General features: G+C 38.7%; 4 protein-coding genes across 7 annotated transcripts in view; 2 read left to right on the top strand and 2 right to left on the bottom strand.

Annotated features, from left to right (window-relative positions):
• The window catches only part of LOC116176682 (fringe glycosyltransferase-like), an 81,073-nt gene that overhangs the window by 39,459 nt on the left and 19,017 nt on the right, over positions 1-22,597 (top strand). The gene's annotated exons all lie outside the window — the stretch shown is intronic.
• LOC116176683 (27 kDa hemolymph protein-like) lies at positions 5,509-6,707 on the top strand. The gene is made up of 5 exons (XM_031495413.1): positions 5,509-5,663; positions 5,759-5,931; positions 5,977-6,247; positions 6,291-6,432; positions 6,484-6,707. The coding sequence occupies exons 1-5, from the start codon at positions 5,630-5,632 to the stop codon at positions 6,620-6,622; spliced, it is 759 nt and encodes a 252-aa protein (XP_031351273.1). The 5' UTR covers positions 5,509-5,629; the 3' UTR covers positions 6,623-6,707.
• Positions 10,453-15,025, bottom strand: LOC116176684 (27 kDa hemolymph protein-like). Of its 4 annotated transcripts, none has more exons than XM_031495417.1 (5): positions 14,561-14,631; positions 11,247-11,410; positions 10,929-11,199; positions 10,747-10,876; positions 10,453-10,697 (listed from the first exon to the last, which is right to left on the bottom strand). In XM_031495417.1, the coding sequence occupies exons 1-5, from the start codon at positions 14,592-14,594 to the stop codon at positions 10,559-10,561; spliced, it is 738 nt and encodes a 245-aa protein (XP_031351277.1). In that variant the 5' UTR covers positions 14,595-14,631; the 3' UTR covers positions 10,453-10,558. The 4 variants fall into 4 exon arrangements, with proteins under 4 accessions (XP_031351277.1, XP_031351276.1, XP_031351275.1 ...); XM_031495416.1 differs by lacking the exon at positions 14,561-14,631 and adding an exon at positions 11,473-11,648; XM_031495415.1 differs by lacking the exons at positions 10,453-10,697; positions 10,747-10,876; positions 10,929-11,199; positions 11,247-11,410 and adding exons at positions 12,107-13,754; positions 13,802-13,931; positions 13,978-14,248; positions 14,294-14,469 and having other exon boundaries at positions 14,561-15,025.
• On the bottom strand, positions 17,810-18,856 carry LOC116176686 (27 kDa hemolymph protein-like). The gene is made up of 5 exons (XM_031495418.1): positions 18,751-18,856; positions 18,574-18,701; positions 18,244-18,520; positions 18,058-18,193; positions 17,810-18,002 (listed from the first exon to the last, which is right to left on the bottom strand). The coding sequence occupies exons 1-5, from the start codon at positions 18,782-18,784 to the stop codon at positions 17,873-17,875; spliced, it is 705 nt and encodes a 234-aa protein (XP_031351278.1). The 5' UTR covers positions 18,785-18,856; the 3' UTR covers positions 17,810-17,872.

The raw sequence follows: 22,597 nt of genomic DNA, 5'->3' as shown, positions 1-22,597 counted from the left end.
GGTCCTGGTACGTACCTCCTATATAATAATATAATAATAATAATAATACGCTTTTACTCCCCTTAAATTTGTATATAACAATAGAATAATATAAAAAAAGCTAACCCCATACAAAGTCTAACTTGATTTTTTAAGTATTATTAAGCCTTTTATCTAATATACTAGTTTAAATTTTTAGTATATTTGAGTGACAAGTATTCGAATACTTTTGAAAGTATTAGAATACTTTTTATAGTATTCGAATACCTTTGAAGGTATTCGAATACATTCTAAAGTATTTGAATACTTATTTTTTTAAGTATTTGAATACTTTTCAATGTATCTGTATCTAGTATTCGCTTGTGCTGGACCTAAAAGTATTTAGTATTCAAATACCTTTGATTTGTGTAAAGTATTTACTATTTAGTATTCAAATACTTTTTCAAAGTATTCTGCCCAGCTCTGATTGACTCTTTTTTAAATGAACGATATAGTCCTTCGCCACGGCTCAATTTTGTAGAACCATATTGACCCTCCTATTCTACTTATTTGCCTGATTGTCTATTGTGCCAAATCTTGGATCGTGTCATTTTTCAACTTATAAGTATCAAAGTCAAACATTGAGAAGCGATCCTGAGAGCAATGTTTTAAATACAACATCCACTATATCATCATTAAGTAAAGCCCGTACAGAAAAACGACGCCTACCTCAAGCTGGGCCAGGAATGCGGTTGCACTTTCAGTTATAAGCCGAATTAAACATTATGTGTAACATAAAAAACGACTTTCGCCGCCGTATATATCAAAATTGAATTCGGTGTACGAGATTGCTTCCTGGACAGCAGCAAGTCACTTCACCATGATAGTTAGGTATGATACAGAAGAGCTTTTCCACTTCGCTGCCTCCGCCTTTCTGATACACGCAGTCGTTCATCAACTCGCAGCCTCGGGGTTATTACTGTTCCGATATCAAGATCTACATACATGTCCGCATATCGTATCTTAAATTAGAATGCAACGTTTAGATTTAATTTAGAAAATGTGACCTTTTTTGGAGCGCGAGCTCACGAATGTTCTTAAGACACGCGCTGGTTATTAATTTCTTTTACGTAGAGGCTGCGAATTTGTCACGATTCGCGTCGATAAAGATATTGCATAAAAGTGGACCACCCTTCAACTCCTGTGGAACACCGTCAACTGCTCATGAACATTTATTAATTACAGTAGTTTCGCAAATCGCTTTACATAAAAAAATCAGAACAAAACTGCTCCGTTGCAGAGGAGTTTCATACTTCTTGGCTTACAGAACCAAAAATCCGCACTTCTCCTTTGAATTCTATTTTTGCTTCTATTTAAAAAGAGTAGTATGCTTTATAAGGGTGGAGCGATTATTCCGATAAGTCTCGTTGTCAACGAATGTTGAGGAAGAAACTTAAAGGGGAAAGTTACCCTGCGGCCTGCAATCCTTCTTAAGACGCATGTCAGTAGTATCTTCTAGAAATCTTCAGTGTTCAGTTAAAAATAAGCGTTTGTAATATTCGGGCAAATAATCCTAATTTCCCTATGGACGAATTTTCAAAGGAACGTGTAAGGAGGTGCATTTTCTTGCAATCCTTACGACTGAAGTAACAAAAACCGTTTGCAATGAATATTCGGATCGAGAATATATAGTGGGCGAGTCGCTCTGCTGCAGAGAAATTTAAAGGGACAAATTATCCCGCAAATTAGAGGTACCTATTCTGGAATAAGGAACTATTGTCGAAGTTACACAAAAGCGTTTGCAGAGAATTTTCTAGGGGCGAATATTCAGAGCGCAACTCTCCCTGTTGTAGAGAAATTTAAGGGAACAAAATATTCTGGAATCCTCATGAGACCATTCAGGGCCGTTCCTAGACACTTGGCCGCCTGCGTGACAAAATGAAATTGCCGCCCCTTTTTCCAACTTTAGAGAATAATCAAGTTAACTAATAATGCTTTACTTTATGCTGTAATTTAAAAATAATGCACTAACAACAAATTGTGAATAATACAACAAGAATTGCTATCTTTTTTTGAGTTCCACTACATTTTTATCAATTTTAGTTTATTAAAAATTGTATTACTTACATCCTATTTCTAGAATTGTTAATCGATAAACAATCTACAAAACAGTTTGCGAATTATTTGCATAATTAAGTTGCAACTCAATCGTATATTCGTTTAAAATTAGTAGTCATTTAATAATTTTTGCGTAACCGTATTTTTTCTATTGCATACTCGTAATGAAGGTAAAATAAGCTATCCAACGATGTTGCAAGACCTATGTTGCCATTAAAAAAAAAACAAAATGGCGCCGGTGTCAAAACCATACCGGACAAAAATCTCCTTTTCATGCTAGAATATGCACAAACACATCATATTTAAGTCCTAAAACTTTTAAACCGATATCTCCAACCGTTTTCACATCAGTGCTTTGGGTCCATCTGTATTAGCCACTTTGTATAATGAATGACATAATTGTATACAAATAAAGCCTTTGAGGAACGACCCTGAGACCTTTATGGAAAATTCAAGACACATCTTCCGGACGAAAATCTTCAGCATCGAGTTAAAGAAAAGCGTTTGCTATGTTCAGTTCGACAATTTTCTTGGGGCGAATATCGTTAGGGTGGATTCGAGTTACAAATAGAAAGCGATTTTCAATATTCAGACGCAGTTCGGATAAATATTAGATTCCTTATGGCGCAACTTTACCTCGAATTTTCAACTTTTTCTTCAATGACTTCTAATAAAAACCGATTTGTGACTTTGTGATTTTGGTTTAAGCGTAAAGCGCTTTGACGCTACCGTGAAATCTATCTGACAGTAATTTTCGTAGAACCAAATGTATTTACATAGGTGGGGGAGGAGGAGAGGGAGATTATGTTTAACTGAAACGTGAAAGGATCCACAAGAACTGGCTTCCAAAATATGAATCCCATTCTTCCTCCTCTTCCTTGGTATTTTATTCTTTTTTTTTAAATAATAATAATATATTTCGTTGACCCAGGCAATAATGACTATTGTTTGGTAGTGTCAGATGAGTATTAAATAATTTTGAAAATACTGTATAAAAAACCGTACACAACACAAACAGCAATTCTATTCATAAGGGGGGTCCGACCAGGCAACACTTAGGCACGCCTACCCCCTTTCTTTCGCAACTAGGTTCAGAGCCCGTTCCTCTCAATAAAGGATAGGACCCTGTTGCGTCACCCTCCCCGGTTTCAGATAACTGTCGCCAAGTAACTGAAGCCTGTCTTTGATCATTGTGTCACAGTGACAGACCACATGCTCTGGGGTGCCATAGAATCTGCACGTGGGCTTTCGTACAAGCCCAAGTTTGTGCAGGTGGGCCACCAGTGCCCCGTAAGGACACCGGTGATCTTCCTAGCTTATATTCAGTTTTAGAAACTTAAAAGACTCGAATGAATTTGCCAAGGAGCCCTGTTGAAAAGGCGCCCGATTGCTTGTTGCCCCTGACAACGAGGAATCAATTTGTAGGGTATGTTCGGGCCCAACGAGGACTCCCCCACTACCTTCACGAGCCAGCTCGTTCGCCCTTTCGTTGCCTCCTATCCTGCTACGCGCTGGCACCCAGATCAAGCTTACGCTGTTAGTCTCACTTATTCGGGCTGCAATCAAGGGCCGTAGCCGATCGGAACCTGTCGGCTGCTGCTCAATGTGCCCTTTCCAGGTCAGGTCAGGCTCATTTGACGTCCTCTAAGATTGAGCCCATCAAGGGCCGGTTTCCTTCCATTCGTAAATGTTAACAGGTTAACAAAGGCTATGGCTATTGCAACACCTATCCACCTATCCCAGAGCCTTTCCAGTTAGAGATCGTCCGCATATCTTTGTTTAAACGCTCCGTCCTCGTTTAGGGTGCGGAGGAGCCCGTCTAGCACCAGGCACCATAACAGTGAAGATAAAACTCCATCCTACGGATGTCCTCTACAGTAACCGATAAGCTCATCTCCGTCGTCCCGATTGAGGGTATAATGACTCTACTTTTGAACATGGCGCGGATCTATCTTACGATTGACTCATCAATTCCAAAGCATTCAGCAGCTTTCTTCACTCTATTTAGAAAAAAAACGATGATATGCTGATGTGCATTTAATTCTTCGCCATGTCATATTTGGTACGACCCGGTTTAGTTAGGTACAACTGCCTTTCTCCAGATTTCTGAGATACACTCTAAAACCCGGGAGGCTATAAAGAGGTGTAGCAAATGTAAAAGCAGCTCTAGGCCCTTCTGCAGAAGAACCGGGAATATCCCGTCCGATCCTGTACTCTTAAATGGGCTGAATGTGTTGACCGCCCATCTCAGAGAAGGCCACCAAGCGCCTACTCCGTTCTTTCAGCCGAAGTCTTAGAGCTACGAGAGCCCTGAAACAGAAATCAGCCATTAGAAAAAACTGGATTCGTCTATCTACATAAATGCAAGTCCTAGGGTTCGGTTGACTGTCCCTCTAAAACACGGATAGTCCTCTGCACCTGGCCCTGGCCCTACCAGGCGCCTTCCTGCGGGACAACGTCCTTTACAGGCTCATCCTGAGACCAGGATTGTGCGTCTGGAGGCGCTTCAAGTGGGCGGCCGTGACTGGGAGCTCGTTAACACATTCATCACCTTAGTTATCCTAGGGATGTGCCTCTGAACTTTCAGAGACGCGCCATCCCAGCGCCTAATAAGAGAGATGGTCCTTTGCACGGTACATTGGTTCTCGTATTCGACCACAATGGCACCCTGCGGATTCCGGCGGAACCCTGCTGGCCGGGGAAGGGCCCCACCCTCCTCCATTCCGTCTACAACTGCATTTAATACAGCCATAATGCACCTCTACTGAGACGGGGCTCCGTGATGTCCACCTCTGGGTGCGGTTCCGGAACAATGAACACCCTGAGCCCCGCTGCAGCAACTTGCCCATAGGTTCGTGCTGCACCTGCAACTTTAGGCGCTCCAGAACTTCTAGGCTTCTTCTCAGGTGATCCTGAGCCAGGCCCCCCCGATCTGAGACGTTTGGTCCCTGACGTCGGCGCAGGACCCGCTTCACCCGAAGTTTTACTCTCGAGCCGGCGCTTCCTGGCCATCGCCAGTCCCATTCTTTTTGCGAATAGGAGCTGGCCCACTACCAGGTCCTACTAGAATATGGCCCTGCGTTGGTGGTTTTGGTCCTCTCCGACGAGGAGCCCTGAAATCGTTTGTGTGAATTGTCGTCCGTACAATTCCCAAGTGTATATAGTGCGGAAATGCGGCCTCACCTTGGCAGAGTCGCTTTCCCAGGGCTTGATTGTCAGCCCCTTCCCGAAAGAAAGGGGCCATCACTTGAAGGTCTCCCGGTATCTGAGGGGCACCGTTTCCGACACGCAATCCTCGGCAAAGTAGCTAACATCTTGACTTGGGAGCTTGGTCCGCGACGATTTCTGCGCAAAACTATTTCGCGGGATTACCCACGTCTACTTAAGAAAGCAATTACTGCTCCTTCGGTCAACCTTTCGGATTTTACACAAGCGCAGTTATTTGAATCATATTCTACTGTCTCAAGGTCCGAGCAAACGCTCCCTGCTATCATTCAGTAGCACATACGCAAGATATCCAAACCTCTGTTTGTCCGTCAGTAGTTACTCAACCATGAAAATAATTTTCGGGCTACTTTTACTAGTCGGTAAGTGTCTATTTTTTTTTTCTAATTTCCGCATGACCAGAATAATGAAGATAAAACTTGCATCACCGGGAAAAACCTACACTTATTATTTTTAGCGCTCGCTTCGGGTCAAAACGAAGTTCAAACTATTGGTGAAATCCTAATGGCGATACTGGAGGCAATCGCGAAAGTACTAGAAGCTCTAGGTCGCGTCTTTGTACAAATTCAAAAAGCGATTAAAGATGGCTGTGACCGAAACGGGGGTCCTGGTGCCTACGAGAACTTGACCGTAAATACACACTTCTAATTCGTACATTAAAAGGCGGTCTTGTAGAAAGTCTGGTCGGAATCGACCGACTTTTATAACAGTCACTTCGATGGATTTCAGCAGGAAGTTGAAGTAGCGAAAAAAGCTGGAAACTTAAGTGCGGTTTTTAAGAATTACTGTCGCCTAAGTGTTCCACTGATCCATCACGTACAACGGTTGTCAGATGCGACAAGAAAATGCAGTGGGCCGGATAACATACCCAAGATTCAGCATTTTCGAAATATGGCGGAGAGAGCCATCCATTTTGGTTGTGAAAATGATGGGGCGCGGATTGCATGTAAGTTGACTAAAGCGATACTTTATTAGGTGTTGCGTTGAAGTATTTGTAGCAGAAGATGGCTACGATTGCGTGATTGGCAAGAATACTGCTCTGTTGGAATGTGGAGGAAATACAAGGTTTGGCGATCTTGACGCAATCCAAAGTACAATCCAAAGCTTTGAGTTCGACAAAGGAGTGTGCGAGTAAGCTTTTTAGATTAATCACATGTGTTTGTCACTCATCGTCCGTTATAGGGACTATAAAACAATCCAGAAGTGCATGGTTGGGGTACTAGGAGAATGTAGCAAGAGTGCGCCAGCGAAACTCATGGATGATTTTTTAAATGAGATATTCAGTTCGTCGCCATGTCTCAATTTTGCAGAACTATATTGACGGAATATCACTCCTTATATTTTTTTAAAATATATGTATAATTTGTTTTGTTTTCCAATACATTGCTGGGTTATTGCTGAATAATTATTGGTAACTTAATTCGAATTTCTCATCAGCCAATTAAAACTTCGTGCTACCATTAAATAAAAATAGTGTTCTTATTTAATGACTGTAAAATCGAGCGATCACCCGTCTCAAGGGAATACAGGAAGAAATTAAAGAATCAAGAAAGTCTGGAAATTTTAATGTCGCATTCATTTATCAATTGGATAAGACCAACCCTTTAGAAACCATTCAACTCACTTTTCTACCACATAGGGATAAAATTCGGACCATTATTCAAAGACGAATGCAAAATTATCTTGGTTCATGCTCGTTTTTGACCCCAGTTCCCTTCTACGTTTTTTCAGCGAACTGCCTTGACGTATCATTCCAGAAAATGTTAGATATTACAGCGTAAGCAAATTCTTATCATAAAGTATCACCTTTTGCTGGAAAAACCAACAAATTTATGTGACCTTTACGAATTTCTTGTTTTATTAATAGCAACTAAAACAACAACAAGTTAAAAAGTAATCGTAAACGATTTACGTAAAGCGCATTTCCACTTGCATTCATTTCCTATTTGTAAGATACAACTTTTGTTAAAATTGTGAAAATCCGGCCACAAATATGAAAGATAGCGTTGCACATGTGCAATCCATTTTTGACGTGCTACTTCAATTTCAGTTTATAAGAAGAGTTTCATTTCAATGCATGCGCAAACCTAAATTTTGAAGCTAACGTTAGATTTTCCTTTGTTCCAAGTGGCTATGTATCGAATTTCATTTAAATCCCCCCATAAATAAGAAAGTTGGCACTGCGCATGCGCAAAACCAAATTTTGAAATTGGGGTTTAATTTGTTTTTATTCCAAGTGGCTGTGTACCAAATTCCATTTAAATACTTTTATAATTAAAAAAGTTTGCAATTCGGTTTATAAATGGTCGAGATGCGAAAAGGGCACTGTGAATTTTGAATCGATTCGACTCAACTTTTGTCATTGCGTATTATATGGCTAAAGCTATGCCCATATTGAATTTCATGCAATTCAGTTCATAACTAACGGAGATGTAAAAGCGATCGGACATTTATAAACGAAGTTATCGTTCACACGGACAGATAGAGGGACAGACAGACAAAGGAACAGATGGACAGACCAACAGGCAGACGACAGACAGCAATGCAAAATTATAAACGATTTCTAGGATCGTTAATAAACGGCAAAAGTGTAAAATTATTGAACATGTAAAAAACGGTTTTTTGTTTTTTTTAAGCGGTACAGAAAAAATTCCTTCCTTGGTCCAAGACTCGACACCATAACGAACCAAATAGCGAAAAAAGTAGAACAATAGCTCTTAAGATAAAAAACTAGTCTCAAAACCAGCGGACGGACGGACGGACGGACAAAGTGGCCACAATAGCGCATTTTTTTTAAATTTTTGTGGAAATGGGCTAAAAATGTTCCACGAACTACGTTCGCAGCACAAAGTTCTCGAGTTTCGAAATATGGAACAATCATGAAAGACACTAATCTAAACCATTTGCCCCTGTTGCGGAATTAGCATCAATACGAGCTGCTGTTGCTGCGCTCCCCGAAATTTCGCTCCCATGACAATTCGCGCCCAGGATAAATCGTTCCCGGAAAAAATGCATGTTGAGATGGCTCGTAGGACTATTCGCGCCTGGGCAAGTCACTCCCGGATAATTCGCGTCTGGACAACTCGCTCCCGGACAATTCGCACCCGGACAATAATGTATTTTGAGATCGGTCGTAGGACTATTCGCTCCCGCAAAATTCGCGCCCGGATAATGCTCCCGCACTTGGTTGATTTACTCCCCGGACAATTCGCTCCCGGACAATTCGCACCCGGTTGATTTGCTCCCAGGACAATTCGCGACCGTATAATTCGTTCCCGGGCAATTCGCACTCGGACAATTCACAATGCGCTCCCCGAAATTTCGCTCCCATGACAATTCGCGCCCAGGATAATTCACTCCCAGGACAATTTGTGTGCGAATAATTCGCTCCCGGACAATTCGCACCCAGGATAAATCGCTCCCGGATAAAATGCATGTTGAAATCGCTGCGTATGATAATTGGCTCACGGATAATTCGCTCCCAGAACAATGCGCTTTCGGAAAATTTACTCTCAGGACATATCGCTCCCGGAAAAAATGCGATCAAATGATTTAAGAAATATTGATGAATTAAATTAAATAGATTTTTTCACCACATCAATCTATCTATCTTCTGATGGTGGTGAGCGAGAATCTTGGTTGTATCAATATTCTGCTACCTACATAAAGCAAACAAATTGTCTGCTTGCTGGTTATTCGACAGCGACTATCGGCCACATAAAATACAAAAATATGACAAGAAATTACCAAAAATAGAATTGATACATAAAGTAATTGGTAGCTATCCATCTTATAACGTAATACATAAAGCACTGCCGCAGTCGCTTCCTGGAGCGAATTATCCGGGCGCGAATTCGCGATTCAGATTAACAGTGAGACCTCTGGTGGCAGCACATTATAATTAAAATCTATATTGTAGTTTTTAAGGCTGTAAAAGTAAATACACTTGCACAAATTTCATTTGCAATCAATAATTACATCTTAAAGTGCAAGGTTACTTTCAAGAATTTTAAATAATGATCAGTGCAATTATGCAACCAACAATAAGGACAATTTAAGACACCGTCGTCTGACGCATAATAGTTCAAAAGTCTTTAATTGTGAACAGTGCAATTACACAACGAAAAATAGGAGATATATACGTCACACTCCGCTTTGAATAACTTTCTACCACTTCTATCAGTGTAATTACGGCACAATTAATAACGTTGGCTTAAAGCGTCACCTTTCAAACCTTCTCAAAAATTTGATTTGTGATCAGTGTAATTGCGCTACTCACGAGTCACGGTAAGCATAACTTAAAGCGGCATATCCATCATTCAAGTATGGTACGTGCAGTCTGTGCGATTAGGTTATTGTTTAAATTGTGGTCAGTATAATTATGCCACGAATAGTAAGGCTATTTTAAAGCATTATCCACGTAAGGGAATGTCGGCGAGTTGTTGTACAATTGTACGAGTGCGCTAGAAATTGAATGATAAATTGTAACTAGAAAATTAAGTTAATGGCGGGTTCAAGCTGTTTCAAACCAGCCTCGAGTTCATATGAAAACGACCTTTCAGGTAGGATAAGACTAAGGGGTTATATTTTCAATCCGAATTTCACTTAAAAACCTGTTAAAAGGGGTTAAGACCGTGAGCTCTAAAATTAAAGTTTTCAAATTTTAGATTTTAAGGATGATGCACTGGCTGCGAACTAAGAGGCGCAACTTTAAATTTGCAGCCTCCTTGTACCAAGCCCGGCACTTGAACTTGTAAATTTCAGGCTTAATTCTTATTTTGGTTTCAAGCTTTCTGGTTTTTGGGATTACTTTTCATTTAGGTTGCATATTTCAAACTTTCAACTTTTTTTAAAATTTCAAATAAAAGCCATATTTTGACGAGGGGTGGGGGCGAAATATATACCGTAGCGAATTTTCTACTTTGGCCCTATTTAAGACTTCTCTTTAAACAACAATATCGCTCAATCTACTGCCATTTTTGTGCTTTTTTTAGAATTGAAATTAATTGACTTATTGGAAAACAGCAATTATTGAAAATTCAAGGCAGAAATTCGTAATTAAGAGCTGGGGAATTACCTTTTATGATCGTAGTGTCAAGTAGGGTCGGTCTATAATGGAAATTCCATTTCATTAAATAATTGTACTGCTTGGGCCATAGGAAATTGGTTGCAAATGTAACCAAGAAGTTTATTGGTCAAACATACAAGTTATACAGTACATAAATCGGTTATTTGTAAGGAAAGGGATGCGATTCAATCAGCTGAGTTCTGCCAGATCCAGACATGGCGATGAACTGTACAGTTCATTTAGAAAGGCATCGATGACTTTCGCTGGTGCGCTCTTCTTACATTCTCCTAGTGTTTTGACTATGCACTCCTGAATTCTTGTATAGTCCCTATAAAAACCGACGAGTGACAAAGACGCGATTAACGTACAAAGCTTACTCGCACACTTCTTTCGTGAAGTTAAAGTTTTGCAATGTGTTAACATCGCCAAAAGCCACATTCCCTCCACATTCTGTCACAGCCTTATCCTTGCTCATTACACACTCGATGCCATCTTCTGCTAAAAATACTGCAACGCAACACCTAATAAAGTACTGTGTTTTTAGAAGAAATCTACTTACAAGCAATTCGTGCCCCATCATTTTCACAGGCAAATTTAATCGCTTTCTCGGCGATACTCCGGACCTGTTGAAGCGTGAGCCCGGTTTCGGGCCCACTGCATTTCATTGCTGCATCTGACACTTTATGTACGTGATGGACCAGCGGGTCACTTAAGAGACAGTAGTCCTTAAAAACCGCACTTAAATTTCCAGCCTTTTTCGCTTCTTTAACATCCCGTTCAAATTCCTTGAAGTTACCATTATGAAACTCGTTCGCTTCCGACCAGACATTCTGTAAAACCGCCTTTTAATGAACGAATTAAAGAAATGGCCATTTACTTTCAAGTTCTCGAAGGCTCCGACACCCCCGTTTCGGTCACAAGCGTCTTTAATTGCTTTTTCAATTTCCTCTATGATGCCAGTGATAATTGCCACGATTAGTTCCTCGATGCCTTCCAGTATCGGATTTACGGTTTGACCCTCGTTTTGGCCCGAAGAGAGCGCTGAAAATAGTCATTGTGAGATTTCCCAGTTCTTGTGTAGTCGTGTTAAGATGGGCACCTACCGACCAGTAAAAGCAGCCCGAAAATCACCTTCATAGCTCGCTAGCACTGACAGAAAAGCAGAGCATTGGATGTAGCAATAATAATGGTGTCTATCGATTAGCAATAACTAGGTTTTATAATAATCAATATGTTCAGGGTCAGATAAGCCATTAGGTTATCTGTTTTGCCCCATGCACCCCTGGATACATTCAATATCTACGAATCGAAACAATTACCGAAATTCACCTTTGATTGCAAACGAGCACACATCTACTAAGCAACTATTTACCAACAAAAGAAAAGCCATTTATGCTCGCATTTATGTATAGCGTTTAAAAGTCGTTCCCAGATTATTAAATTTTTCATTTTCCGTATACAGGCACCGCCCCGCTGCCTGTATTCCGAGTTATTACGGAACTTACAAACATTAAATGAAAAGGAAAATTGTACATGAGAGTACCCGTGTGAAAGCAGCAACCATATCCCTTTCATATCTTTTTTTCCTGCGGCCCCCTACATTTGGACCACCACATTCGTTATAATTTCCCGCATACATAAATCTTGCGTTCTTCACCACCTTCTGGGCATTTCTGCAAATATTTCCCTTCTGGGGTTTTCCCAATTAACTCTCTATACTTGTACTCTATTTATTAATTCTTTCCCTCTACGTTATAATTACTCGCAAAATTAAATCTTGTGTTCTTCACCACTTTCTGGGCATTTCCGCCAATATTTCCCTTCTGTGGTTTTCCCAATTAACTCCTTACACTTGTCCTACATTTGTCAATGCTCTCCCTCTACGTTATAATTTCTCGCAACGCCCTCTGGGCATTTCTGCAAATATTTCCCTTCTGTGGTTTTCCCAATTAACTCCTTATACTTGTATTCTACTTTTTAATTCTTTCCCCCTACGTCATAATTTCTCGCAAAATTAAATCTTGTGTTCTTCACCACCTTCTGGGCATTTCTGCAAATATTTCCCTTCCGTGGTTTTCCCAATTAACTCTCTATACTTTTCCCTCCATTGTTCAATTATTTCCCTCTTCGTTATAATTTCTCGCAAAATTAAATCTTGTGTTCTTTACCACCTTCTGGGCATTTCTGCAAATATTTGCCTTTGGGGGTTTTTATTATATCTATATCTTGGACATAGAGCAGGCCGAAATGGTTCTTCAAGGCCAAAGCCGATTGCAAAAAGAAACGTAAGCCTTCATTTCAAACATTCTCTCTCCGAAAATGCGTTTCCATAAAACTATACCAAGGCTTGATTTCAGGTCTAAAACATCAATTGCTATGGAGCTTCAGATCGTCAGTCTTTTTCATGATAGGTCGAATATCTCGAAACTGAGCTAAATATAGTTCGAGGAACTGTTTTCGTTCTGTAGTAAATAAATCAGGAAACTCGTAAAGGTCATATAAATTTGTGAATTTTTCCAGCAAAAGGCGATACTTTTTGATAAGAATTTGTTTACGTCTGCAAAATCTAAAAATTTCTGTTAGGAAACGGAGATAAGAACTGAGGTTAAAAGCGAGCATGAACTCAGATACTTTTGAGAACTGGGTGCAGGTGAGTGTAACTAAGGTCAAGAAAGCGGATTGTTTTGAACAAAAATTGCCCTCGTACTTAAACCTATCTATTTCGTGGAACTAACAGGACAGGACTAGACTTTGTCAAGGGAACTTTGTCTAAATTAGTCTGTAGAATGTGGTAGAAAACGTAGAGATTTCCAGGGATTTTGAAGGATTTGGTGTTATTCAATTGAGGATCTGGTGACATTGTCATACAGCGAGGAACTGTATACAGTTTCCGATCGTTCATCCTCCAGTTTATGAATGCATCTGTAAGACTAGAAAACTGATCAATGAATGGTACACGTATGGCACAGTATTTTTGAATGACCACATTTAAATTTCCCGCTTTTCTTGATTCTTCAACTTCTTCCTGTAGTCCCTTGAGATTGGCCCCATACAAATTGCTCGATTGGGATAAAGCACTCTGTTACATGGAGTTTCCAAATTGGCTCGAGCAATGAATCTATGCACGAGACAGAATAATTTCCAAGATTCAATGCCGGGAATATACAATATAGATTGTTAAAATTGTACCCAAGCAATTTATTGGGCAAACAAGGAGATTATACAAATAGTTATCCGGCGATTCGGTCAGTTTAGTTCTATAAAACTGAGACATGGCGACGAACTGTATATTTCATTTAAAAAATCGTCGATGAGTTTCGCTGGCGCACTCTTGTTACATTCTCCTAGTGCTTCTACCATGCACTCCTGGATTCTTTTATAGTTCCTATGACGCAGGATGAGCGACAAAAGTGATTAATGCAAAAAGCTTACTCGCACACTCCTTGGTTGAACTCAAAGGTTTGGATTGTGTCAAGATCGCCAAAAGTTGTATTCCCTCCACAATTTAACAGGGCAGTATCCTTGCTCATCACACAATCGATGCCATCTTCCGCTACAAATACTTCAACGCGACACCTACTAAAGTACTGAAGAAGAAATCTACTTACCAGCAATCCGCACTCCATTATTCTCGCAAGCAAAGTTGATGGCTCTCTCGGCCATATTTCGAAAATGTTGAAGCTTGGGTCTGTTTTCTAGCTCGCTGCATTTTATTGCTCCATCTGAGAGCCTATGTATGTGATGGATCAGTGGAACACTTAAGCGACAGTAATTCTTAAACACTGCACTTAAGTTTCCGACTTTTTTCGCTTCTTTAACCTCCTGCTGAAATCCATTGAAATGGCTGTTATAAAAATCGTTCGCTTCAGACCAGACTTTCTAAGAGACCGCCTTTTAATGTGCAAATTAGCCATGTGTATTTACGGTTAGGTTCTCGTAGGCACCAGAACCACCATTTTGGTCACAACTATCTTTAATCGCTTTTTGAATTTGTTCCACGATGGCTTTAATAGCTTCTGCTAGTAGTTTCACGATTCCTTCCACTATCGCAGTGAAGAGTTCACCGACAGTTAAAATGTTATCTTGACCCGAAGTGAGCGCTGAAAATACTAAGAGGTTTTCCCAGTGACGTCAATTTGCAGGTGAACTCTTAATTCTGATCATGCGGAGATTAGAAAAATGTACACTTACCGACCAGTAAAAGTAGCCCGAAAATTACTTTCATGGTTGACTGAGAAACAGAGTTTGGATATCTTGCGTAGGTGTTACTGAATGATAGCAGGGAGCGTTTTGCTCGGACTTTGAGACTTTGAGATTAAAATAACTGCGCATGTGCAAAATCCGAAAGGTCGACCGAGAGATATTTTTCGCATTTGCGTGGTGATCCCCTGAAAATTTCCAGAAAAATTCTCTTCCAAATGTTTCATCGTTTATCTGTTCCGTAAAGTTCGCCACATATTATTCCAATTGTTTGACTTTTTTCCGATGGAAGTTTGCCGCCAGGCTTTAGAATATTTCTCCTGCGGTCCCGTAATATTTGAGTCCAACCCTCCCCTCTCAGAGTTTCGCTCGCTAGCTCGCCTTTAAAGAGTTTTATTTACCAAGGAAGAGGAGGAAGAGAGGGGTTTGCTATATAAGTAAATCGAAATATGATTTAGGACAGTTCCAATTTCGATGCCGAAGTAATAAATAGTTCCCGCTGTTATAAATTGTGTATATGTGAGTAATAAATAATATTCTGTTATAAATTAATTACAGAGCTGGGCAGAATACTTTCAAAAAGTATTTGAATACTAAATAGTAAATACTTTACACAAATCAAAGGTATTTGAATACTAAATACTTTTACGTCCAGCACAAGCGAATAGTAGATACAAATACATTGAAAAGTATTCAAATACTTTAGAATGTATTCGAATACTTTCAAAGGTATTCGAATACTTTCAAAAGTGTAGTCGATTTTTGGTAAAAAAGGAAGGTTATACACTGCCTTTTTTTGAGGCCCGCAAAAAAAATTGTCTCAGATCGACCCGGAAAAAAATTTTCTTATAGAATGTGGCCTGTAGAATCCATAATTTCAAACAGTTCCAAGATTGGGCTACTAGTTCAAAAGTTACAGCCCTTTGAATTTTCTTTCGAAATTGGTTTGTAGTCCATAACTTTTGATTGAGAAGTCTAATCGAAAAAGTACGAATTGTTTTGGATTCTACGCACCAAAATTAATAAGAAAAAGTCTTTTCCCGAGAAATTTTGGTGTAGTCGATTTTTGGTAAAAAAGGAAGGTTGTACACTGCCTTTTTTTGAGGCCCGCAAAAAAAATTGTCTCAGATCGACCCGGAAAAAAAATTTTCTTATAGAATGTGGCCTGTAGAATCCATAATTTCAAACAGTTCCAAGATTGGGCTACTATAGTTCAAAAGTTACAGCCCTTTGAATTTTCTTTCGAAATTGGTTTCTAGTCTATAACTTTTGATTGAGAAGTCTGATCGAAAAAGTACGAATTGTTTTGGATTCTACGCACAAAAATTAATAAGAAAAAGTGTTTTCCCGAGAAATTTTGATGCAGTCGATTTTTGGTAAAAAAGGAAGGTTACACTGCCTTTTTTTGAGGCCCTCAAAAAAAATTGTCTCAGATCGACCCGGAAAAAAATTTTTCTTATAGAATGTGCCCTGTAGAATCCATAATTTCAAACAGTTCCAAGATTGGGCTACTAGTTCAAAAGTTACAGCCCTTTGAATTTTCTTTCGAAATTGGTTTCTAGGCTATAACTTTTGATTGAGAAGTCTGATCGAAAAAGTACGAATTGTTTTGGATTCTACGCACCAAAATTAATAAGAAAAAGTGTTTTTCCCGAGAAATTTTGGTGTAGTCGATTTTTGGTAAAAAAGGAAGGTTATACACTGCCTTTTTTTGAGGCCCGAAAAAAAATTGTCTCAGATCGACCCGGAAAAAAAATTTTCTTATAGAATGTGGCCTGTAGAATCCATAATTTCAAACAGTTCCAAGATTGGGCTACTAGTTCAAAAGTTACAGCCCTTTGAATTTTCTTTCGAAATTGGTTTCTAGTCTATAACTTTTGATTGAGAAGTCTGATCGAAAAAGTACGAATTGTTTTGGATTCTACGCACCAAAATTAATAAGAAAAGTGTTTTCCCGAGAAATTTTGGTGTAGTCGATTTTTGGTAAAAAAGGAAGGTTATACACTGCCTTTTTTTGAGGCCCGAAAAAAAAATTGCCTCAGATCGACCGGCAAAAAAAATTTCTTATAGAATGTGGCATGTAGAATCCATAATTTCAAACAGTTCCAAGATTGGGCTACTAGTTCAAAAGTTACAGCCCTTTGAATTTTCTTTCGAAATTGGTTTCTAGTCTAAAACTTTTGATTGAGAAGTCTGATCGAAAAAGTACGAATTGTTTTGGATTCTACGCACCAAAATTAATAAGAAAAAGTGTTTTCCCGAGAAATGTTGGTGTAGTTGATTTTTGGTAAAAAAAAAGGAAGGTTAAGTATTCAGATACTTTGCGAAGTATTCGAATACTAAATATTTGTGAAAGTATTTGAGTAACAAATACAAATACTGCTTCCATAAAAGTATTTAATTACAAAGTATTTGAATACTTTAAAGGATTTGAATACTAAAAAGTATTTACAAAATCGAATACTGCCCAGCTCTGATTAATTAAATAAATAAGCAATCTTTGTCAGATTAAGGTGCTTAAGGTAGACATTTCGATGTGTGTACATTATGTCTCAATACAATGGTTTGCATAATTTTGCGTATTAAAAAAAATTATGCCTTTACAATTAAATGATCGAAGCTCTCCACGCCTCCATTTTGTTCACAGGTCGTTTTAATCGCTTCCACAATTTCTTTCAGGATGTCTTTGATCAAATCGTCTAAAATTTCACTAGCGCATTGTCGTTTCCCGACGTAATCGCTGGAAAAATAAGTAGATATTGTGATCGTTTCTGATTAAAACGACACTTACCAATAATTAATAAAAACAGCCCAAAAATCACCTTCAAAATTTAAATTCTATCGATACCAAAATAAAGTCTACACTATTCAGTGATTTTGTGATCAAACTGGAGGGGGAATCGCAGGTGGTTCGCATTACTTTAGATATTGAGTTGGTTTCGACCTAACCTCTTCGATTACAATTTTTAGAGGCAAGGTTCTCTAGAGTATACTTTTCTCGGGGCAGAGTTCAGCTGATCTAAACCATTTGGCGGTAGTTGATGGTTTCTGATAAACACATCAGAACAGCTGTGTACTGTTAGATTCTTTGGAGTTTCAAGTGGTGTGTTTCCATTGGTCATAGCAAACTTAAGATCGTGGTCTTACAAAAACATCGAAAACTGTACCTACTCCAATGCGTAAAATTAGAATCTAACCACTGCGATTTCGTAATTTGATATCAAAGGAATAACCTCCCAAATAGACAAAGTAATTTATTTATAATTCTATCACTATAATAATTGCATTTCAGCAAACTGCGAACTACGCCAAATTAGGACATGGAGACAAGCTGTAAATGTGGTTGAATAGAGCATCGATTATCTCTGATGGCATATCCTTTTTGCACGATGACATTGATTTCACGACACAGGCTTGGAACTCTTTGACTTCACTACGAAAAAAAAAATCATGTTCCATACTCTCACCTTGAATTGGGCAAAACTTACTCGCATTCCTGCTTTTGAATGGAAAGCTTCGGTATTTTGTTCTTTTGAATTTTATCACCGACTGCGCCCTCTGCGCATTTCTCCAACTCGCTGGACTTTTCGCTCAGACATGCGAAGCCATCTTCCGCGACGAACACTTGAAAGACCTGTTAGTACTGCATCGAAACTGATGTGAAAAACACTTACGTGCTACTCGCTCCCCGTCTTTGTCGCAGGCAAAAGTCATCAGACTTTCAGTGATGTTTGCGGCAAGTTTTATAGACGACCTGTCTTCCTCTACAACACAATTGATACCGGCATCAATCAACTTGTGGACTTTCTCGAGGGATTTGGAACGTAGCTGGCAGTACTTCTTGATGACATCATCCAGTTCTCCTGTTTTGCTCGAGTCCTCCACTTCTTGTGCAATTTGCTTTTGGTCGAAGTTAGTCTGGATGAATGCTGTCATATCGTTGATGGCAGTCTGTAATTGTCATTGAGTAGATTGTTCCAAAGACGCGGCAATCTCCACCTTACCACTAACTTATCGTAAGTACCCTTGCCGCCGTTGGTATCGCATTCTTCTTTAATCGCACTTGTAATCTCGTCGACATCGAAGAGCTTTGGAAATTTGTCCAATGTGGCGTCGTCACCCCAAGCAAATGCTACAAAGTGACGTTTTCACAAGTTCCCTCGACTTTTTTGGCGACTTACCTACGAGGAAAAGCACCGGAACGATGTACTTCATGGCTGATGTGGCGAGAAACACTCGAATAGTTTACCTCCCAACCGCAGTACCGCCTTAAATATCTCCAATTATCTTAATTAAATGATAACCGAGAGATCAAAAGTCATTTACTCATTACCCAACATTCTAATCGTCGCTTTAATTGATATAAGGTCAGACGCCCACGGGCGGCGTTAGAACACACGAAAGGTACATGAGGGACAAATTGGTGTAATAGCGTTGGAGTTGTTATGTTGGTCAACTTCCCGACTTCTTGAAGATGAACAGGTTAAATTGTAGGTCACCCAAATTTGTTTACCCAACTCGATTTTACAAGAAACCGAGATAATGAGTGTTTTCGTGTTTAGTCTGAAGTATTTACAATTATTGGTCAAGGCTGTGTCATGCAAAATAAGTGAGATAAGGGAGACAGGTTAGAAACAGAACAGGGAAGTAACCCAAAAGTAACTTATCCCTGGTGTTTCAACTTCCGATTTTAAGCGTTGAGTTGGCTTTAGTTAGGCTGCTTTGAATTTCTTCGTTTCAGAGTTGCAAGGCTTCAATGGCTTGGATATGAAATTATAATAATACCTACCCTTCCAAGTGCCAGATTTAAAAGGGAGGCCCTAGCTTAGGACCAAGAGCTCTAGGTTTAAATGTTCAGGCTTCAAACTTCAGCTGAAGCTTAATATTGACTCGGCTGGGACAATAAGCGATTGGAGTTCTTCGAAATTGTGTTGCATCATTCGTTGTAAATGAACCTTCTTAGATTTTACTCCGGTTCCCCACAGGCCACCGAAATGTGGCAAGAATGAAGTAAGCTCAGTATGGATATCAACTAAGTTATTTACATAAAAGTCAGGAAAATGATACATTACCGGCGTGGAAATATTGAAGTGCGAGGGCCCTTTAGGGCCGAGTACTTTAATTTTCGAGTCAGTAATGTTATTTTATTGACGAGTTTTGCATTAAATTTTACCCAAAATCGTATTTTATTATAAAATTTCAATTTTTATATAGAACTTTTGATTAAGCTCAATCTGTCAGTGATAACAGGAGTCATTATGGACATTTGAAAATGTCACAAATGCGGCCGATAAAGTGATAAGCGGCACGGAACGTAGTCTGCTCTGCCTCTGTCATGGTAACTAAAATTTCCTGACAGATAGTAGGCATGCAAATGAAGGTTTCAGGGCGATTTTGGGTAAACTCTATTACAAAACTTGTCAGTAAAATGACACTACTTGACTGGGAAAAAGAGACCTTCGTGCTTCAATATTTCCTCACCAGTAATGTGTCATTTTCCTGAATGTACATTCCATATTTTGCTGATACTAACACTTTCTAGAACCGAAGCTTATCGTTACCTCTCCGGAAATTATTAATTGCACTCACACAGGATATGCTCCTAAAAAACTCTACTTCTATTTCCTCTGTTTGGTGAAAGCTTCTGGAAACTAATTCTATCCGGAGCACTTACCTGGGAATTGATTTGCAGATATCTTCTACTGAAGTATAGGGCGACCTTCAGATCTCAAATTCATCCTAATCAAAATGAGAAATGTACTGTTTAATGTTTTACTGCATCACTTTCCCTCGAATGGATGGTATCAGAAGTCAGCTGTGTTACGTAGCTTCTCCAAAAATGCATTTTGAACCATGCCGAAATCGTAGTTTTGCAACTTTACTTAATTTATTCTACATCCCACAATAGGAATTAAATGGATCACCCACTACATTCACTTAATGTTTCTATGCAATTAATCTGAATTTTTGTTGTCCAATTTCTGAATACCTCTTGAATTAATCATGATTCCTTCTACCGTCCTCTTTCGGTCCAATTAAATTTCTGTCGCAACTAATCTTTAATTGCACTTCAATTTTTTTTAACATAAACATAGGAATCTTAAATGTCAGATGGTCATTTTTACCCTACAAAAGGTGGTGTAGTAGTAATTAGCTTCCTAGCATGAGCTAGACATCAAATGTCGACATTTTATATGATTTTAAGCAACTTTCAAAGAAAAAAAAATTCAAAAAAATAAATAAAAGCAATAGATAAACGTACAATTTTCAGGAGGGAATCTGACTCATATTCAATCGGCTCACGAATGTTTGAGATCGATTCGTTTTTTAGTTTGACGGGGAACATACAAATGAACACACAAACGGAGCATGTAAGGGGAGTTTTCAAAATAGTGTTTCAAAAATTTGCACACACAATATTCGAGTGCCGCTCCATACTGTGTACGTTCTTAGTACAATGTGGAATTAATTGTATCAGTAACACTTTCAAAACAGGGTTTTCTACTTGGGTCATATTCTCCTGATTCCCTTCCCCTTGAAGGTTTGTTCTTTTCAAATATCGCAAAAAAACATAGGCATTGTATTTGAAAAACAAAAGTTGCATCGATTTTCGGTGACACTGATGCTGGAAGTTTGAATATGCGATCTAATGTCACCTATAAAATTACATTTGACAAATTTTGCATATTTCACCAAATGAAAGAAATATTGAGGTGGCCCTCTTATTTCAAACGCATTGTATACAGGCTGTTTCACGGAAACCGTAATCTAAAAGCGTTGAGTGAAATGCTAAAAGTATTCAGACTCCCATTAATAATTTAAATGTGAACATTTGCATAGGAACATAGTTTTTTATGATTTATCGAAGGAAAATAAAAAATATTCATTTCACTTCCGGTTTTGCCGGATGTGGATAGCAACTTTCATATTTTAAATAGAACACCCTATATTTTATTGCATTTTCGAAATCTACATGAAAATCTACGTCATTTGATTGACATTTCCCTATACACAGCACCAAAGGTTTTCAAGTTATTCAAGATTTTTCAAAATTTTTGACGTTTCACTGCTTTTCTTTAGAGCCCTGTACTCATGGCTCCGTTGAGTTGAATTTCAAAGTCAAGTTCCAAAATCAACAATACTGACGTGATGCTATACGTGCGAATGATTTAATTTTTGATCGCCCTTTAACAGGGCGTTTTAAAATTAATGGTCAAGTTTAAAACTTCGAACCTTAAAAAGTTGAGTTTTTCAAAAGAAACCCACTTTATTTTTTTGCACTTTCAAAATGTCTTCCTAAGAAAGTTATGCATATAACGGTCATAATTTTAGAAAATCTTAAATAAAACAAAACCATAATAGATAGGTATAAGCATTGAATTTATAGATAGTTATAAATTCAATGGTATAAAGAATTAATAATTGATCGATGTAGAATTTTTTTGAAAGTGCAGGTTTCATTTGAAAAAAAAACAACTTTTTAAGGTTGGAAGTTATGAAACTTGACCATTATATTAAAACACCCCGTAGAAGGGTAATCAAAATTTAAATTGCTCGTATATGTAGCATCACGTCAGTAATGTTGATTTTGGAAGACTTTTTGAAATTCAAGTTAAGAGAGCCATAGGTACGGGGCGCTGCAGAAAAGCAGTCAACGTCAAAAATTTAATGCTAGGAATATTTTCTTTCGATAGATCATGAAAAACTATGTGGGTATGCGACGTTTCAGATTTAAATTATTAATAGAAGTGTATAGTATATTGAAAGACAAGTGTTACAATGCGACCTATTGTAATACGACTATCTTGTGGCACGAGTGGCGACGCGAGCGTAGCCACGAGTGTCCGCAAGATAGGAGTATTACAATAAAGCATTGTAACACGCGTTTTTCATACTATTTTTAGCGCATTTCCACAAAAATTTAAAAAAAATGCGCTATTGTGGCCACTTTGTCCGTCCGTCCGTCCGTCCGTCCGCTCGTTTTGCGACGCTACTAGTTCTTTATCTTAAGAGCTATTGTTCTACTTT

The sequence above is a fragment of the Photinus pyralis genome, unplaced genomic scaffold, assembly GCF_008802855.1.
Source record: "Photinus pyralis isolate 1611_PpyrPB1 unplaced genomic scaffold, Ppyr1.3 Ppyr1.4_LG7, whole genome shotgun sequence".
NCBI classification, from domain to species: domain Eukaryota; kingdom Metazoa; phylum Arthropoda; class Insecta; order Coleoptera; family Lampyridae; genus Photinus; species Photinus pyralis.
This window is presented reverse-complemented; position numbering and strand designations above follow the sequence as displayed.